Genomic DNA, 16530 nt, shown 5'->3' with positions numbered 1-16530 from the left:
TCCTGGGACGGTCAAGGCAGCCTCCGGCAGCTGGGTTCTCACCTGAGCCTTCGTGAGCAGGCGCCCCGTGAACGGGTGTTTGCTGTGTGGCTCTCTTGCCGACGCTGTTTTACTCACCAAACACCCGCCTAGAATTTGCCAGAATTTGCACCAGGCTTCGTTCCAAACACCTGACAGACATCAGCTTGTTTAATGCCGTGACTGTCCTGGGAGGCAGGACCCGGTGCCAGGCCATGTGGTGGATGAGGGACTGGTGCCCCCCAGCTAGCCCACATTTATTTAGTTCTTGCTGTATACCTCTCATGCACTTCCCACGGCAGCCCCAGCGGGCACGGCCGTCCCATCTTTCCGGTGAGAGCCACTCAGCACATACCCCGCAGGAAGTGTGCACTTCCTTTCCAGGGGGCCCCCCTGTCCCCCTGCTTACCTGGGTCAGGGCTAGCAGGCAGGTGTGGGCTTGGCCTGCCCAAGACTGGCCAGCATGGCAGAGAGGTCCAGAATGAACAGCTTCACCTGGGGGTCCCCAGCACAGCCAGAGTCCCATCCCAGCCCCCGAGTGTCCCGTCCCCACCCTCCACCCCAGGATGCTGCAACGCAGGGTTTGGGGGTGGAGACCCCTATTAAAAGCCAGCAACGTGCTGGTTACCAGCAGCCGGCGAACCTGCCCTAAGCTGTTCTCGGTTCTTTGGGTCTCCGTCCCAACCCCCCAAATGGTTTGTGGTTGTCGGCAGGTACCCTCATAGTTTCCTAGCTGGCTATCACTTGCGTTACAATTAAAAGTATTTTTATTTGCAACGATTCGTTTCCCCCTTTTTAAACAGATCGGGCATATTCACCTGTGTCTGGTCTGCTCTCCTCTCCAAACACTCCCAGATTTTGTCCTAATTAAACTTATTTATTGATACGAACTTCATGAACGCCCATGGGTCCACTGCCAAGAGCTAGGGCTTGAATGAACTTATCTTTGGGTTCTCCCTTAGCGTTTGTCACAGAGAGGGAAACTATATTTCTAACAAAAATTGGAGAGAGTTAGGTTACCCCTTGTCGTAAGTGGAGGACAACTGGAAAAATGCTACAATGAATGCAAAACCCAGTCTCTGCATTCTGGTTGGCCGCTGTCGCCTCCACGGGGTGTGAGGCCCAGGCCCAGAGACCAGAGAGCACTACAGGGGTTAAAGGTAGAGTCGCCCCACAATGAGCCTTTCTCTTTGGTAGAATCGGGGTTGGTTGAAAAGGGACGGGCATTTGCCTGCTACGTCATAACTGAGCCTCTGTCCCTCCTGGAGTCGTGCACCGCAGGGTGCTGGGCCACACTTGGGAGAACTGGAGACATCCATCCCTCTCCGGGTGTGGAACAAAGGTAGGCTCCCAGGGCCCCAGTTCCTGGCGTTTGGTTGGGGTCGAGGGTGCTGGGCACAGGACAGGAGTGGCAGGGGCTGGGGTGCCTCCTTTTGTGTTTCTTCCGCTTAAAGGAACCATGCTCTGGGTCCCCATTAGGAACAACAGAGGGGTCCGAAACCCCCTCCCTCTGTAAACCATGTCACGTATTCTGCAACCTTGCAAACCTGAACGACTTGGGCCACAGTGCCATTGGTGGTGCCCTTGTGCAGAAAGACGAGGGCACGGCCCCGCCCTCCCTCTCCCTGGGGAAGCAGAGGCCCGTCCCTGCCAGGAGCAAGGGTGAGTCTCAACCTAGTTTCTTACTGATGTCACACTTGTTAATGCTGTCTGACCCTGGGACGAAAGACAGACTCTTGGCCTAAAGTACAATATCGTCACACACCTCGGCCCTTGGGCGCAAGTGAGAGGCCTGGGACCCAGAGAGGGGCCTGGCGACTTGCTTCTGGCCACAGAGCAGATGCCCCGCAGAGCCAAGACCAACCCAGCCGCCTAGGCAGGGTTCCCAGGTGGCCGCAGAGACCACATCCCCCCCACCCCGGGGTGGGGGGGGCTGGAAGTGTGTGCCCTGATCACAGAGGGTCATACTGAACCCGGAGACTTCAGGCACTGTGAAGCTCTGAATCTGGGGGTTGGAGGGCACGTAAGGAGGGAGCTCACCTGCTCCAGCTGCCCCTCAGTGTCCTCGATGTCCAGGGCAGGCGGGTGCGTCTTGTGCCGGCACACTAGCTGGAACAGGTTGAGCGCTGCTATCCTAGTGCGTCCCAGGAGAAGGGTCTTCTCCGCCCCCGTGTTCTGGATCTGAATCCACTTGGATTCCTGCAGAACACCCCGCCCCCTTCCCCGATCAAGGTTTGGGCCTGCTGAGGAGGGTGGGGGGAGCCCCCTCCCTTCCCTCCAGTCTGGCGCACCGGGGCGCCTCCGGGAGAGGAGTGCAGGAATTGGGCGTCAAGTTGGGCTAGGACTGGCCTCCTGTGTCCGGAAGCGCGTTCAGATGCTGGAATCCGCCCGTTAGCGCTGCTCCCCTCTGGGGTAACCATTGCCTTCTGGTCTTAGCACTCGTGGGCTCCCCTCTGGGGTAACCACTGCCTTCTGCTCTCAGCACTCGTGGTCTCCCCTCTTGGGTAACCACTGCCTTCTGCTCTTAGCACTCGTGGCACTCCTCTCCGGAGGTGGGAGGCTGGGGTCCCGGGCGCCCACCTCCTCCCTCCCGGCCGGCCATACCCAGCGCAGCGTGCGCTCCCTCGCGGCCTCCAGGCGCTCCAGCAGCTGCACTCGCCGCTGGCCCTGCCCGAGCAGCTCGCTCTGCCCCGCGTCCCGCAGCCGCTGCAGCCGAGCGCGCGCCTCCTCCAGCTCGGCCAGCCGCTGGCGCTCCGTGAGCCTCAGCGCCGCCTGCATATCGACCAGGCCGTCGAAGCGCGCCACCAGCTCGGGGACCTCTTGGAACTAGGGTGCGGTCAAGATGGGGACTCAGCCGGCCCGCAGCCCCCTCCCCCCCCCCACCCCCGCCATCCGGCCCTCCGGCGCCTCCTCGGTTAGCCCACGTGCAAAATGAGGGTATCGCACGGCCCCTACCCCAGAAACGAGGACTGCTCTCGCCCCTCCCCACTCCAGCATAAAGCCTATATTCATGTAGTGTTCATGTATTGTTCAACCGGTATCTATTGAGTGCCTGGGCACACCCCCTCCTTCTCCTGTGTGTCCCTGAGTGAGAGTTACCATTCTGAGCCTCATTTCCCCGTTTGTAAAAATGGGGGGGGGGACCCGGGTTTCCCCCATGCGGTTGACAAGAACAGGACTTACGTCACTGGGCGTTGGGAAGAATTCAGAGCAAACCTTGTCCCTGGCATACAGTCAGTGCTCAATAAGTGGTGATTCCTGACATACAGTCAGCGCTCCAGTAGTGCACACCCAAAGCCTTTCCAGAGGCCACCCGGCCTGGTAGCCAGGCTGCATGGGGGCGCCGAGCCCCAAAGCCTCCGCAGGGTACTCACCTCCGGCAGCTGCTCCAGCACTCGCCCCAGCAGGCGCGCGCAGGGCTCCAGGCGCTCCAGCCGGCACCGCAGCCGCGCGCGCTCCCGCTGCAGCTCCTCGAACTGGGCCCGAAGCCGTAGGGCCTCCGCCTCCCGGCGGTCCGCCTGGAGCCGCTCCTGGGCCGCCCTCCGCAGGGCGCGGCTGCGCCGGGCCTCGGTGTCCTGGGGAGGCGGGCAGAGCGGAGGCGACCGCCCTCGGGACCCGGGAGCCCGCGGGGCTCGCTGCTTCCACCGCCCCAACACTTGGCGCGCCCAGCCGTGGTAGCAGACAGGTGGCCCGTGGGCAGAGTGAGCAGTAGCTCTGATTCTGGTCCCTCTCCGCTCCCCCACGCTTTTTGAAAACTCGAATACGACAGGCGGTGCGTGTGTATTTCCTACTCTACAACCTCTTGTATTAGTCAGCACACTTTTAAAATTCCCGAGCGAGGCTGCCCCTGCAGGATAGAGACTCCGTGACCCGCTGACCTGCCTCCCCCCAGCAGTCTCCACCTACCTGCAGGAACTTGTCAAAGCGGACAAAGGACCCCTTTAGCTCCTGCTCCTTCTGTTCCAACTGTTCCCAGCGCTCTTTCAGCGCTGCTCTCGTGGTCTGGAACACCTGGGGGAGGTGAGGAGTGGGTGTCTGTGTGTTTGGGGGTCCAAGTTATCCAGTACTTTCAGGATCCTACTTATCTATTGTTCCTGAGCTTGTCCGCACACCCCTGCTCAAACCCGCCCATGGCTCCCACCACCCCCGATGAAGCCCAAATGCCCTCCCGCAGCCAGCTTCCCTGCGCGTCCTTCTGGCCTCATCTCACCCGCTTCCTCTGACACTCTGCCTTCCAGACGTTCATCCACCTGTGTTTTGTCCTTGCCTTCCAGTTTTGTATGTGCTGTTCCCTCTGCCCGCTTCTCCTTCCTCACCCCACCCTCCTTTACTGGCTAAGCCGACTCGCTTGCCCTTTCCCAATCCCCAAGACATTACTTCCTCCAGGAAGCCCTCCTTGACCACCCCTCCGTGGAGATAGAGGCTTCCTCTGGGCTCCCGCAGCGTCTTCTCAGTGCTTCCCCACCTGGACACTTGTGGTTTTTTTGGTCTGGGGTCCCAAAACGTCTCAGGGACTGCAGTGGAGGCTCACCTCCTTCTGGGCCCGCAGGCCTCGGTCCGCGTCTTTCAGCTCCTGCCTCTTCTCCAGGAGACGCAGCACTGGTGGGAAGTGGTCCACACTGTGCTCCGGGATCTTCCTGGAGGAGCTCCAGGAGGAGGCAGGGATGAAGGAGGCAGAAGGTGGGGCCCCCAACCCCCCCCACTAGTGCCTGAAATACCCCCATTAGCCCCACGCTAGCTGCTGAATTTATTGAATTCATTCAAAAAGTTGTACTGAGCACCTACTCTGTGCCAGGCATCTTTCCAGGCACTGAGGGGTGCAGGTGTACACGAGGCAGATAAAATCCCCACCTTCCAGAAGCCACCAGGCTGCTGGGGGGGCGGAGCACACAGAAAACAAACCTAACAATGAATAAGGCTAGGCCGTGGTAGGTGCTCAGAGGAAAAATTAAGCAGACAAAAGGAAATCTTTTCCTTTTTTAAAATTTATTATTTACTTTATTTTATTTTTATTATGTGTTAATTTTTGAGATAGAGAGACAGGGAGAGAAAATGAGCAGGGGAGGGGCAGAGAGAGAGAGAGGGAGACAGAGGATCAGAAGCGGGCTCCGAGCTGACAACAGAGAGCCTGACGCGGGGCCCGAACCCACAAACCGTGAGACCATGACCTGAGCCGAAGGCAGTCGCTTAAGCACCTGAGCCACCCAGGTGCCCCCCCCTTTTTTTTTTGAAAGAGAGAAAGTGTGCACACAAGCGGAGGGGCAGCGGGAGGGAGGAAGAATTTTTTTTTTTTAAGTTTATTTACTTATTTTGAGAGAGAGAGAGAGAGCGTGCATACGAATTGGGGATGGGTAGAGAGAGGGGGAGAATCCGAAGTAGGCCCCAAGCTATCAGCGCAGAGCCTGACACGGGGCTCAATATCACGAACGTGAGCCAAAATCAAGAGTAGGAGGCTTAACCGACTGAGCCATCTAAGCGCCCCAAAAGGAAATCTTTCAGTAGGGAGATGAAAAAGTCTGTCAGAGGAGACTCTGAGGTCGTCTGGGCAGAGACGCGAAGGGCAAGGGGGAGTGAGCATGTGGACACCTGCAGGGAACAGCCAGTGCGAAGGCCCTGAGAGAAGGACCTTGGTTTGTGGAAGAGCTGGAGGCTGCTGTTGGGGGGCAAGGGCCGTAAGAGAGGCAGGGCAGCCGCCGGGAGACCGGTGACGGGGTTCCGGGATAACACAGAGATAGTGTGGTGCTGGTCAGGTGGTTGTAGGGGAGAGGTGAGGAGGGTAGGTTCCGGCTACAGCGTGAGAGCAGAGCTGCTGCTGCGATTGGGGGTGGGGGGAAAGGAGAGAAGGATGAACTCAGAGCCGGAAGGCGGGTGCTGGTGGAAGTCTGGATGGGGCGCAGGGGAGACCAGCTCGTTGCTGCGGCCAAGCTGCATTGGGAAGGCTGTTCGGCCTCCCTCAGACGTCCCTGGGAGGGCTCCAGAAGGAGGCTGGGATCTGGAGGCATGCTCTGGGGGGGGGGGGGGCGCGCAGTGCTGCACACAGCCCTCCACGGTGCTGTGTAGAGAGCAGAAGGGAGGCTCCAACAGAATGAGCGGGAGGGCCTTCCCGGCACCGGTCCGGTCCAGACCGACACTGAGCTTGGGCCCCTCGGTCACTGCTGAGCACAAAGCAGGCACCCGACAAGCTTCCTCTACTCCTCCTTGAAAGCGCAGAGCTTTGCAGGGATTCCCATCTCAGTGCAAAGGATCTAATCGCAGCCGGATGGCAGCCAGGGGTGGGGATCCGGAGCAGAGGCTGTTAACCCAGCTCTGCCCTAACTAGCCCAGAGACCGGTTTCCTCTGAGCCTCAGTTTCTTCCTCTGTGAAGTGGGGACAGTAATACCCCAGCAGGAGTTGCCCAAGGAAGCCAGACGCCACGGTGGGCGAGAGGAAGGCACGGGTCATCCCGCCCGCTTCTGCCCTCCTTCCAGCCCTCCCTGCCATTCCAAGACACTCACGCAGGCAGTTTCTCTTGCAAGGCCAGTCGGAAATATTCCTCCCAGGGCACTGCCATTGTGCCGGCATTCACCCTGGGCTTTCTTTCCAGGGATGGAGTTTTGCACCAGCCCAGAGGGCCCCGGGGGCTTCTGATGTTCTGATGGAGGGCAGTGTGGCAGCGCGCTCTGTGCTCCGCGAAGGCGGCCACCTAGCAGGCCTTGGTTGCCGGGGCAACCAACCACACAACATTCCACGGCCGGCCTGAGGCCTCGGGAGTCCATCCTGGGAGGGGAGAGGGCAGGGGGCCGCCCAAGGGGGGTAGGGCGGGGAGCAGACTCTGCCTATTTCAGAGACGGCTTTAAGTCCCAATCTAAACTGGGGTGCAGTGGAGAGGAGGTGGCTCCTTCAGCCAAAAATGTACCCATTTGGTGCCACATGTCTGGTCAAGCCTCTTCCTGGCCGGGTGGGATGGGACGGGACGCCTCTATCATGGTTGTAACAGTTAGTTGTCTGTTCAAAGAGTAATTATTGGGCACCCACTGTTTGCCAGGTCCTGGGCAGGGCTAGTCACTCCCTGGCAAAGTGCTGAGGGCCTACTACGTCCCATCCCTCCGAGGGTCAGCACCTTTTGCTGGGGATGGGGCTACCCTGGAGCCCCCAGCGTGGTTAAGGGAGATCAGCAGCACCCAGGGGAGGCCGGGTTGGAGGAGCCCCAGATCTGGGGGATGGGGAGGAGCTCACATACCTTGAGCGATTACTGTTGTTCAGGCACTGTGCTAAGCGCTTTCTATGCAATGTCTAAGTTAATTCCTAAAAAAGGCACTCTAGGGGACGGTATTAGAGAAAAGCGCCCAGACCCAAACTGCAGATACCCATGGGTCCTCCACCCAGAAATAATACACGCTAGCATCTCATCGTCTGTGCTTTCGATCGTTTTATTTTTCTGTTTTAAGTAATTTTTTTCATGTAAAGAAATATATTTTCTTATTGCAGAATAACACTGTTAGGAAAAACCATGCTTATAATGCCTACATTGCTTAAAGCAACTCCTAAGCATTTTGTCAGAGCATAAATTTATTTATTTATTTATTTATTTATTTATTTATTTATTTATTTATTGTTTATTTAAATGTTTATCTATATTTGAGATAGAGACAGAGCATGACTGGGGGACACAGAATTGGAAGCAGGCTCCAGGCTCCGAGCTGTCAGCACAGAGCCCCACACGGGGCTCGAACTCACAAACAGCGGGATCATGACCTGAGCCGGAGTAGGACGTTTAACCGTCTGAGCCACCCAGGCGCCCCTGAGGGCGTATTTTTAGAAAGGAGCTAAAATAATGTACATTTTCTCTTGGATCATTTTGCATTAAATTGCACATATATCTTTCTGCACACATTGACGTGAAGTTATAAGCTACACGACCTAATTTTTTTCTTGGTTTAAAAATATTGAGGTATAATTTACATAATGTAAAATTCATTTTTTTTTTCACGTACAGTTCTATGGGTTTGGCAAATGCAGAAAGTCATGGGTCATCACCACTACAGTCAAGGTACAAAATGTTTCCATCACCCCCAAAAGTCCCCATGCTTCTTCATAATAAACCCTTGTCCCCACCCAGCCCCTGGCAACCGCTGACCTACTCTCTGTCCTGATAGTCTTGCCTTTTCCAGAATATCAGAAATGGAATTCTATACTTTGTAGCCTTTTGAGTCTGGATTCTTTAACACAGAAGTGTTCATTTGAAATTCATTCCTGTTGATGGGTGTATCCATAATTCATTCTTCTTCATTGCCGAGTAGTATTTGATTGTATACCATGGTTTGTTTATTCAGCCTCCCGCTGGGTCATTTCTGGTTCTGGGCAATGACAAATAGAGCCTGTGTATTCATGGACAGATTTTTGTGTGAACATAAGCTTTCATTCTGCTCTGTATAAATATGTAGGAGCAGGATTGCTGAGTCATATGGTAAGTATGTGTCTAACTGTACGAAAAACTGCAAACTCTTTTCAAAGTGGCTGTACCATTTTTAAAAAAAATAAGTTGCTTTTTTTAAAGTGTATTTATTTGGGGGTGCCTGGGTGGCTCAGTTGGTTGAGAGACCGACTTCGGCTCAGGTCATGATCTCATGGTCTCTGAGTTTGAGCCCCGCGTCAGGCTGTGTGCTGACAGCTGGGAGCCTGGAGCCTGTTTCGGATTCTGTGTCTCCCTCTCTCTCTCTGCCCCTCCCTCACTCATGCTCATGTCTCTCTCTGTCTCAGAAATAAATAAACATTAAAAAAATTAAAATAACATAAAATAAAGTGTATTCATTTATTCTGAGAGAGAGAGAGAGAGCAGGGGAGGGGCAGAGAGAGAAGGAATCCCAAGCAAGTTCCTCACTGGTAGTGCAGAGCCTGACACAGGGCTCGAACTCCCGAACCGTGAATTCATGACCTATGCTGAAACCAAGAGTCAGACGTTTAACCAACTGAGCCACCCAGGTGCCCATGGCTCTACCATTTGTTTATAGACACCAACAATGCATGAGAGGTCCGATTACTCCGTATCCTCGCCAGCAGCCGGTATTGTTGGGTGTTTTTCAGGTCATTCTAATAGATGTGTAACCCCCAGATGACTCTTTTATTTAGAGAGCCGTGTAGACATGCATGCAATTTAAGAAGTAATATAGGGGCGCCTGGGTGGCTGAGTCGGTTGAGAGCCGGACTTCAGCTCAGGTCAGGATCTCGCAGTTCATGGGTTTGAGCCCCGCATCGGGCTCTGTGCTGACAACAGCTCAGAGCCTGGAGCCCGCTTTGGATTCTGTGTCTCCCTCTTTCTGCCCCTTCCCAGCTCACGCTCCGTCTCTCTCTCTCTCTCTCTCTCCCTCTCTGTCTCTCAAAAAAAAAAAAAAAATTAAATAAAAAATTGAAAAAAAACTTTAAGAAGAAATACAGAAAGATCCCATATCCCTCCACCCGGTTTCCCCCGATGGTTCCATGTTGCACCTGACCCCACAGTATCACAAGCAAGAAATTGACATCGATACAATCTGCCAGCCTTAATCAGGTTTCACAGTTTTACATGCACTCATGTGTGTGCGTATTTAGTCCTGTGCAAAGTTATCACATGTGGACCCTCACTGGGATCCTTCATGCCGCCCTTTGCTAGCCAGGACCCCTTCCCTCCCTCCTGCCTCCCTAACCCCTGGAGACTATTTATCTGTTCTCCATCTGCATAGTTTTGTCACGTCAAGGATGTTACCTAAGTGGAATTGTACAGTATGTAACCTTTGAGGCTGGCTTTTGCACTCCGCTTTGTTCTCTGGAGACCCATCCTACTTGCTACATGCATCAGTGTTTATTCTTTTTGATCGCTGAGTAGCGAGCCGTGGGATGGATGGCCACAGTGTAACCATTCAGGTAGAAGGACATTTGGGTTATTTGCAGTTTGGGGCTCTCTTGAATAAAGCCGCCGAGAGGATTCACGTCCTGCTTTTTGTGTGAACGTAAGCTCTCACTCCTCTGGGATCGATGCCCGTGAGCGTAACTGTTAAGGAAACTGCCATAGTCTTTTCCAGAGTGGCGGTACCATATTCCCACCGACAATGCACGAGTGATCCGGTGTTTTGTTTTGTTTTTTCTTCATCCTCGCTATTCTCACCACTTTTGTTTTAGCCATTCTGATAGGTGCAGTGATGTCTCCTCGTGGTCTTTGCGCTTCTCTACTGGCTGTAATGATGAGGAACATCTTTTTGCGTACTTCTTTGCCATCTGTGTCTCCGCTTCGGCCAAATATCAGTTCCGCATCTGTCGCCTGTGTTCTAATGAATTGTTTTTAGCCGTTGGGTTTGGGGAACTTCTTTATATATTCTAGATACACGTCTGGATGTTCCAGATAGACCTCTGTTGGGTATTTTCTCCCAGGCTGTAGCTTGTCTTTTCATTCTCTTCACGTGGTCTCTCACAAAGAACAGTTTTAAATGTTGACGGTCCGATTTGCTTTTTCCTTCATGCGATGTGCCAAGCCCAAGGCGGGACTTGAACTCGGCCATCTGGTCGTGGAGCCCACCTTCTCAACTACAGCACTTCAGATACCCTTGAGCCCGTCTTGGATCTCTCCCTCCTCAGGCTCCATTCCCTTCCTTTCCTGTTCGGAGGGTGTCCTCATCTTGAAGCTGCTAGGCGTCCTTCCCTTTTTAATCTCTATTCCCTTAGAGGTGGTTTGTTTGGGTGTGCGTGCAGGGGGGGGGGGCGGGAGGGCAGATGTTTATTGAGCACTTACACTGTAGCAGGCACCGTGTGAGGATACAACAGTGGTTAAGGCAAATCCTGCCCACATGGGACATACAGGCTGATGGGGAGGTCAGAGGCCTCAAATGACTGCAAATATGTCATTATGCTCTGGAAGGCCTAGGGGAAGAAGCCCAGGGTGTAAGGAGCAGGGAGGGAAGCCTCTCTGAGAAAGTATCATGTGAACCCAGACCTGAAGGATAAAGAGGGGTGAGAAGAAGAAAGGAAAAGTATTCCAAGTAGACAGAACAGCATGTGCAAAGGCCCTGAGGCAGGAGGATGTGGCTTCTTCCTACAAGAGAACAAAGGTCTGTCTGTCGGTGTGCAGAATTCAGGGATGATGGGATGGGTCAGGCTAAACCCCTCCATGCCCCAGGCCTTTGCATTTCTGCTTTAAATGGGGCATTGCTTCCAGGTCCTCTTGGGGCTCCCCTGCCACGCTGCTGAGGCAGAGGTCCCAGCCCCCCTCCCCCCACCTCTCTGTCCCCTTGGCCTGGGAGACGGTTGGGTCGGGCTGCTGAGTGACAGCAGGACACAACTTCTAGGCTGGCCTTGCCCTTGGCCACAACCCATAGCTCTGGAAATATCCACTCTCCCCGCCCCCAGATCTCATGCCTGGGTGGCCTCCCCCTGCCTACTTCTCCGTTCCAAGGCAGGGGTGGGGAGGCCACCTTAGGGAGAAGGGCCGAGGAAGGAGGAAGCAGGGCGTCAGACTGGCAGCCGGACACGGTGTTTCAGGCTGTGGGGGGAGGGGACCTACTGCTTCCTCGGCAGCCAGCCCACAGGAGGGGTTTGGGAATCCTGCCCACTCCTCCCACCGCTGCCTCCTGTCCCACGTGGCTCTCTGCCCAGAATCGTGCCCCGCGATCACAAATGGGGCTTTGTGCTCCCGAGACAAAGAACGCACTCCTCACCCCCAACTTGGGCCCGGGTTTGTCCGCCTTGCCCCCGGCCTTGGCCTCAGAAGGGATGGTGCCACTTCCAGGAGGGGAAACTGAGGTCTGGAGGGGCAGACAGGTCTGTGGAGGCAGAGGAGGGGTCTGTCCCCGGTTTGGGGGTGGAGGTGTAGCGGAGAGGGGGTAAGTCAGCACTGATTAAGCTGCCACCCTGGGCGCCGCGGGGAGAAAGGAAGTAAAAAAATAATATGACTATTATCACGACGAGAGAGGCCAGATTCCAGCCCTGGAGGGGAACAGAATTCTGTTTAACCCAGCGAGTGCGTTCTGAGTCTTTCTTAATGTGCCACGCGGTGTGGGAGGCGCGGCATGAATCAGACATTGTCCCTGACATTTAAGAGATAAGACGAGTGTGTAAAATACCACCAAACAAGCGAACAAGAGACCAAGGTCACAGAACGGTGCCAACAGGCAGGGGTGAGGGGAGTGGAGGGGGGTGGTCGTGGCTGTCTTCCCAGCTGTCTTCCAGGGCTACCCGGAGGCCGTGCGCCAGCCTCAAAGGCCAGCAGTGCCTTCAGAAACTGGAGGGCGCACGCATTATTTTTCTGATTATGAAAGCAGCGCATGTCATCATGTCTAGGAAAGCCCTGGGGCTCCTGCCCCACTGCGATGCCCGCTTTATCATCTGCGTATCACTTCCTACCTCCTCCCTGGAGTGATTTCGTTAGCTGCCTGCTACTTCTGTCAGTTCCCCACTCCACCCGAGAGCCCCAGGAGAGCAGGGCTGGGCTGTTTTATACCTCACTGTATCCCCACTGCCTGGGACATGGCAGGCACTCGATACGGATCCGTGGAGTAAAAAGAATATTATATATATATAATATTTTGTGGCATCAGAATCATGCTGTATAGCTGCTCATGTGTACTGTGTTTTCCCCATTACCTACGTTTTCTTTTTCAGCCTTTTTCCCGTCTTTGAGAACATCCGTTTTAACAGCTTTGTAGTAGTCTATGACATTGACATGACATTGTCTATCCTTTGTTCATCGCCCCCCCCCCCCCTTAATCTTGATTCAGTTGAATCAGTAGGACATAAACAAGGAAACAGGTAGAAAAGGGAGTGGAAGGGCTTTCCTGGTGGAAGGAAAAGAGAGGGCAGGAGCAGTGTGGGGTGGGGTGAGGGGACGTGACTGAAATCTTGAGAGTGTTGAGTTCGGGAGCGGTGTGTTGTTAAACTGACCCCTCCCCCCCCCCATTGTAGCATTTGCCAACCTGCATGGTGTAAATTCTCCCACCGTGGACGATCTCAAGTTCCCAATGTGGCATGGCTGAACAAGGAGTCAGAAAGCCATGGGCACAGCCAGCCCTCAGGAGCGGTCACCAGTGCCCAGGCCTGGTCCCTCCTCTGACATGAGAAGCTCTCTCTGCGGTGTTTATGAGCTCTCCCTGGGCCCCAGGCCCAGCCTTTCGGATGCAGTGGCGGGGGCGGGGGGGGGGGGGCCGAACTCAGCCAGTTCTGGGCGGTAGGGCCCATCAGGGTACAAGAACCTGACCTTGGGACTTCTCTTATCAGATTTTCTCCACTGAGATGCAAACTTCCAGATTCCCCCTGCTCAGCAACCTGCAGCCGCCCGCAAGTGTGGCTGTTCCATCCCTCCCTGGAATTCGGGGTGGGGCCTGGTGTTCCACGGGCCACATCCTCAAGATCCAGCCTCAGAACTCAGCCACCCAGTGGGGCTCAATGTCAGGCACAGCAGGGGGTCAGGAGGTCCCATGGGCACTTACTGAGCCCTTGCTGTATGCCAGGCTATGCTAAACACCTGATGTTTTTTCCATCCAGTCCTCACACCCAGGCTATCAGGTGGGTGCCATTATGATCCCCACTTTACAGATGAGGAAACTGAGGCCCCCAAAGGGTAACCCACCAAGAACACCCAGCTCAGAAGTGTAGGTGCCAGGATGCAGTCCCGGGTTGGCTTGACTGGATGCTAACACCTCTGCTCTTAACTCCTGAGCTCAGCATTTCTTCCTGCTTATGGGTTTAGGGAGCCCTTGTTGCGTGCACCCCATGGGTGCTAGACCATGTAGACAGTGAGCAAGGAGATGATCATGGGCTTAGCGGAAAGGGGAAGGGGAGGAGGCTAACCATTTCTCAAGCACCTACTATGTGCCACGAATGATGCCAGGTGCCCTCCACCGCCTCTTGATTACCTCTCACAACAGCCCGTGAGAATGGTGAGCCCCTTCCCACATGACAGCCCAGGCTTGGGTGCTCATGACCCACGCTCCCCTCTCCTAGCTGGGTAGCCACCAGTAGGTCCCACACTCCTCTCGGCCACCGTCACCCGTTGGCCCCTTGATAGGAGCTGCCCTGGGAGACCCCAAACCCTATGCCAGTTTCAAGTCAAAGCTTCTCACAACAACAGGAAGTGGCCAAGCCATTCGGAACGTTTGAGGTCTGTGGCCACAGCCCCAGGCGCATTTCAGGGTCCAATGCCGGATACTGGACAGGTGACAGAGTTAGCTCCCTGGCGGCCTGGCTGGCACAGTCCGTAACCTTCTTAACCCCCCTGGGGGCCTGGGGAGGGGTGTTCGGGAATGTGACTTCCTGCTCAGGTCCGGAAGACTGGCCGAGATCGCTGGTGGCGGTTTGGCTGGCATCCCAGGTGGCCCAGGACTAGGTCCCTCAGGTTCCACCAGGGGTCCCTGGGGGCTGGATAGCCTGTTTGAGATCTCTGCAGGGTCTCAGAAGAAAAAGCGTTAGCCAAAAGCTCCCCCCTAGGTGGGGGTGGGAAAAGAGCCCGTCTTGAAGTAGCTCTCACGAAGCACGTACCAGTTTCCCCTGGTGAGGATCGGGGGTGACTGGTAAGGCTCAAGAGTGGGGAGGGTGGGTGTTTAACACTCCCCTGGGGCTACTACTGCTCTGGATTCAACCCTGGATCACCTCTCGTACCCCGCTGTAGGATGTTGCAATACTTCTAAGCCCGGCTAGACCCACACCCCAGATGGGGTAACTGAGGACCTGTCTTTGGAGGTTGCAGGACTCAACAGATCGTGGCCAGCTGGGGGGGAGAACTCCAGGGATCTGAATCCCTTACCAGCCCGGCTGGAGTCGTTGGGTGGGAAGTCAAGGAGGGAGCTTGGGAGGCTGATGGCTACTCCGGTGGCCGGGCAGGGCTCCCCTGGTCCCGCCGGTCTGGGCGTTGGCTGCTGCAGTCATTCCGTGGGGGCCTTCCCATTGGTGCCCAGCCCTGGGCTGACCCAAGTGAGTCAGGCCTGGTGCCAGCTCTTCCAAGAACCCTTAGGCGGGTAAACAACAAACTCATGGGGGGAGGGGGGGGGGGAGAATTGGGGGGGGGTGAGAAACCCTGTGTGTCAGGCGCTGCCCCGGGACAGGCTCTTCCTGTCACATTGTTTCAAATGTGCTTTTCAAGCTGCAAGTTTTAAGACTTGAAAAATGTCCCAACCTGGAGCTGAGGCGCGGAGAAAAGAAGAAAGCCTGTGTCTGGGGTGGTAGGGCATCTTGGAAGTCTTCCTAGGAGGGCTGATGTTTGAGTCATGCCTAGGAGGACAAGAATAAGGACAGCAAGCCCCTTCCGGATCCCCCCCCCCTACTGTTTTGAGACCTGTGTCTGCTGCTTCCACAGGTGCTTTATCTCACCTAATTCTCGCAAGGCTCTGGGAGCAAAGTTCTATGTGATTCCCACGGAGCAGACGAGGAAACCAGACCGAGGTGCAGGGAGGCTAAGTGACTTGCTCAGTGTCACGGCTACCAAGTGGTTGAGTCAGGCTTCAAACCCAGGAAGGCAAACCAATTACTGACCGACGCCTTCATGAGCCATCTCATCCCCCTGAACCTGTTTCTTTATCCATAAAATGGGGGCAACGGGGCAACGGTACTTAGTGCGTGGAATCATCATGGGGACGGACGACGACGACAGACTGCCTGCAAACCGCTTGGAACAGCGCCTGGCGCACAGTAAGTGTTCCAACGATTGGGGACGACTTGTCACCGCTGTCGTGGTTGTTATCTTCAGGCCTCCCCTCCCCCTCCGGCCGCGGCTGCCTCCCCCGCAGTGCCAGCCCGTGACGTGGGAGCTGCCGCTCGCACAGTCTGGGTTTAATTGGAAACTAAACGACAGGGAAGGGGATGTTCGAGGCCCCTCCCTTGACTCTGAACGGACTCTCCCCCCCCCCACCCCCGGGAATGTGCGACTCCCTCTCTAGCGACGCCTCCCGCCGACCGCGGGTACTGCTCCCGGACAGGACACGGAGGTGCGATCCAGGAGGTGGCGCCGGGATGGTCGGCAAGGAAGGGCCAGGGAGGTGTGAGTGTGTCGGAGGGAGGGCAGGCAGGGGACCTACTGTGTCTTCTGAGCCCCATGCCAACTCACCGCGAGCCAGCGGCCACGCCCGCCGTGGCCGTGAGCCGCCCCCCACCTGGCGGTCCCAGCCTCCGCGCGCCCTGGTCTCCGCCGCCGGTGCGCTCAGGCGCGCTTGGCTGGGGTTCCGGCAGAGGGCGCGCGAGGGGGCCCGGGGACGGGCGGGGGACACGCGGGAGGCGGGATTGGGGGGAGGGCCCTGGGCTGCCCCTCCGCCCCCTGCCCGCCCTCCCGGAGCTCCAGCCTACAACGCGAGAGCCGCCGGTGGCCCCTGCGCGCTCTGTCTCCTCCGCGCACAGCTCCTACCTGTAGAGTCCGAGGGGCGCCCCCTCCCCGGACACCTATTCTTCTCCCTCGGAAACCTCCCCCCCAGCTACCCGCGTCTCGGACAGGCGGCGCTGGGACCCCGAGACAGGGCGCCAGGCTCGCAGCTGGTGACATGTAGACGCCCCCTCCGCGGTCCAGCCTCGGCGCCTGGGCACCC

The 16530-nt window shown here is 56.1% G+C and overlaps 1 protein-coding gene across 1 annotated transcript; it reads right to left on the bottom strand.

The window, feature by feature from the left end:
* Window positions 1-1966: 1966 nt before the first annotated feature.
* CFAP73 (cilia and flagella associated protein 73) lies at window positions 1967-6569 on the bottom strand. The gene is made up of 6 exons (XM_047088178.1): window positions 6514-6569; window positions 4550-4664; window positions 3925-4029; window positions 3393-3593; window positions 2623-2844; window positions 1967-2217 (listed from the first exon to the last, which is right to left on the bottom strand). The coding sequence occupies exons 1-6, from the start codon at window positions 6567-6569 to the stop codon at window positions 1981-1983; spliced, it is 936 nt and encodes a 311-aa protein (XP_046944134.1). The 3' UTR covers window positions 1967-1980.
* Between the last annotated feature and the right edge of the window lie 9961 nt (window positions 6570-16530).

The sequence above is a fragment of the Lynx rufus genome, unplaced genomic scaffold, assembly GCF_022079265.1.
Source record: "Lynx rufus isolate CCGP_SWC_20201006 ecotype Redwood Valley unplaced genomic scaffold, mLynRuf1.p SCAF_24, whole genome shotgun sequence".
NCBI lineage: Eukaryota > Metazoa > Chordata > Mammalia > Carnivora > Felidae > Lynx > Lynx rufus.
The sequence above is the reverse complement of the archived record's forward strand: the minus strand, read 5'-3'. Positions and strand labels throughout refer to the sequence as shown.

Excerpts from the sequence above, each read along its gene's own strand:
- CFAP73 (XM_047088178.1), bottom strand. The coding sequence starts at position 6,569 with ATGGCAGTGCCCTGGGAGGAATATTTCCGACTGGCCTTGCAAGAGAAA. Across the intron at positions 4,665-6,513 it reads TTGCAAGAGAAACTGCCTGC|CTCCTCCAGGAAGATCCCGG; the intron begins GTGAGTGTCTTG and ends CTCCTCCTGGAG. Across the intron at positions 2,845-3,392 it reads TGCTGGAGCAGCTGCCGGAG|TTCCAAGAGGTCCCCGAGCT; the intron begins GTGAGTACCCTG and ends ACCGCACCCTAG.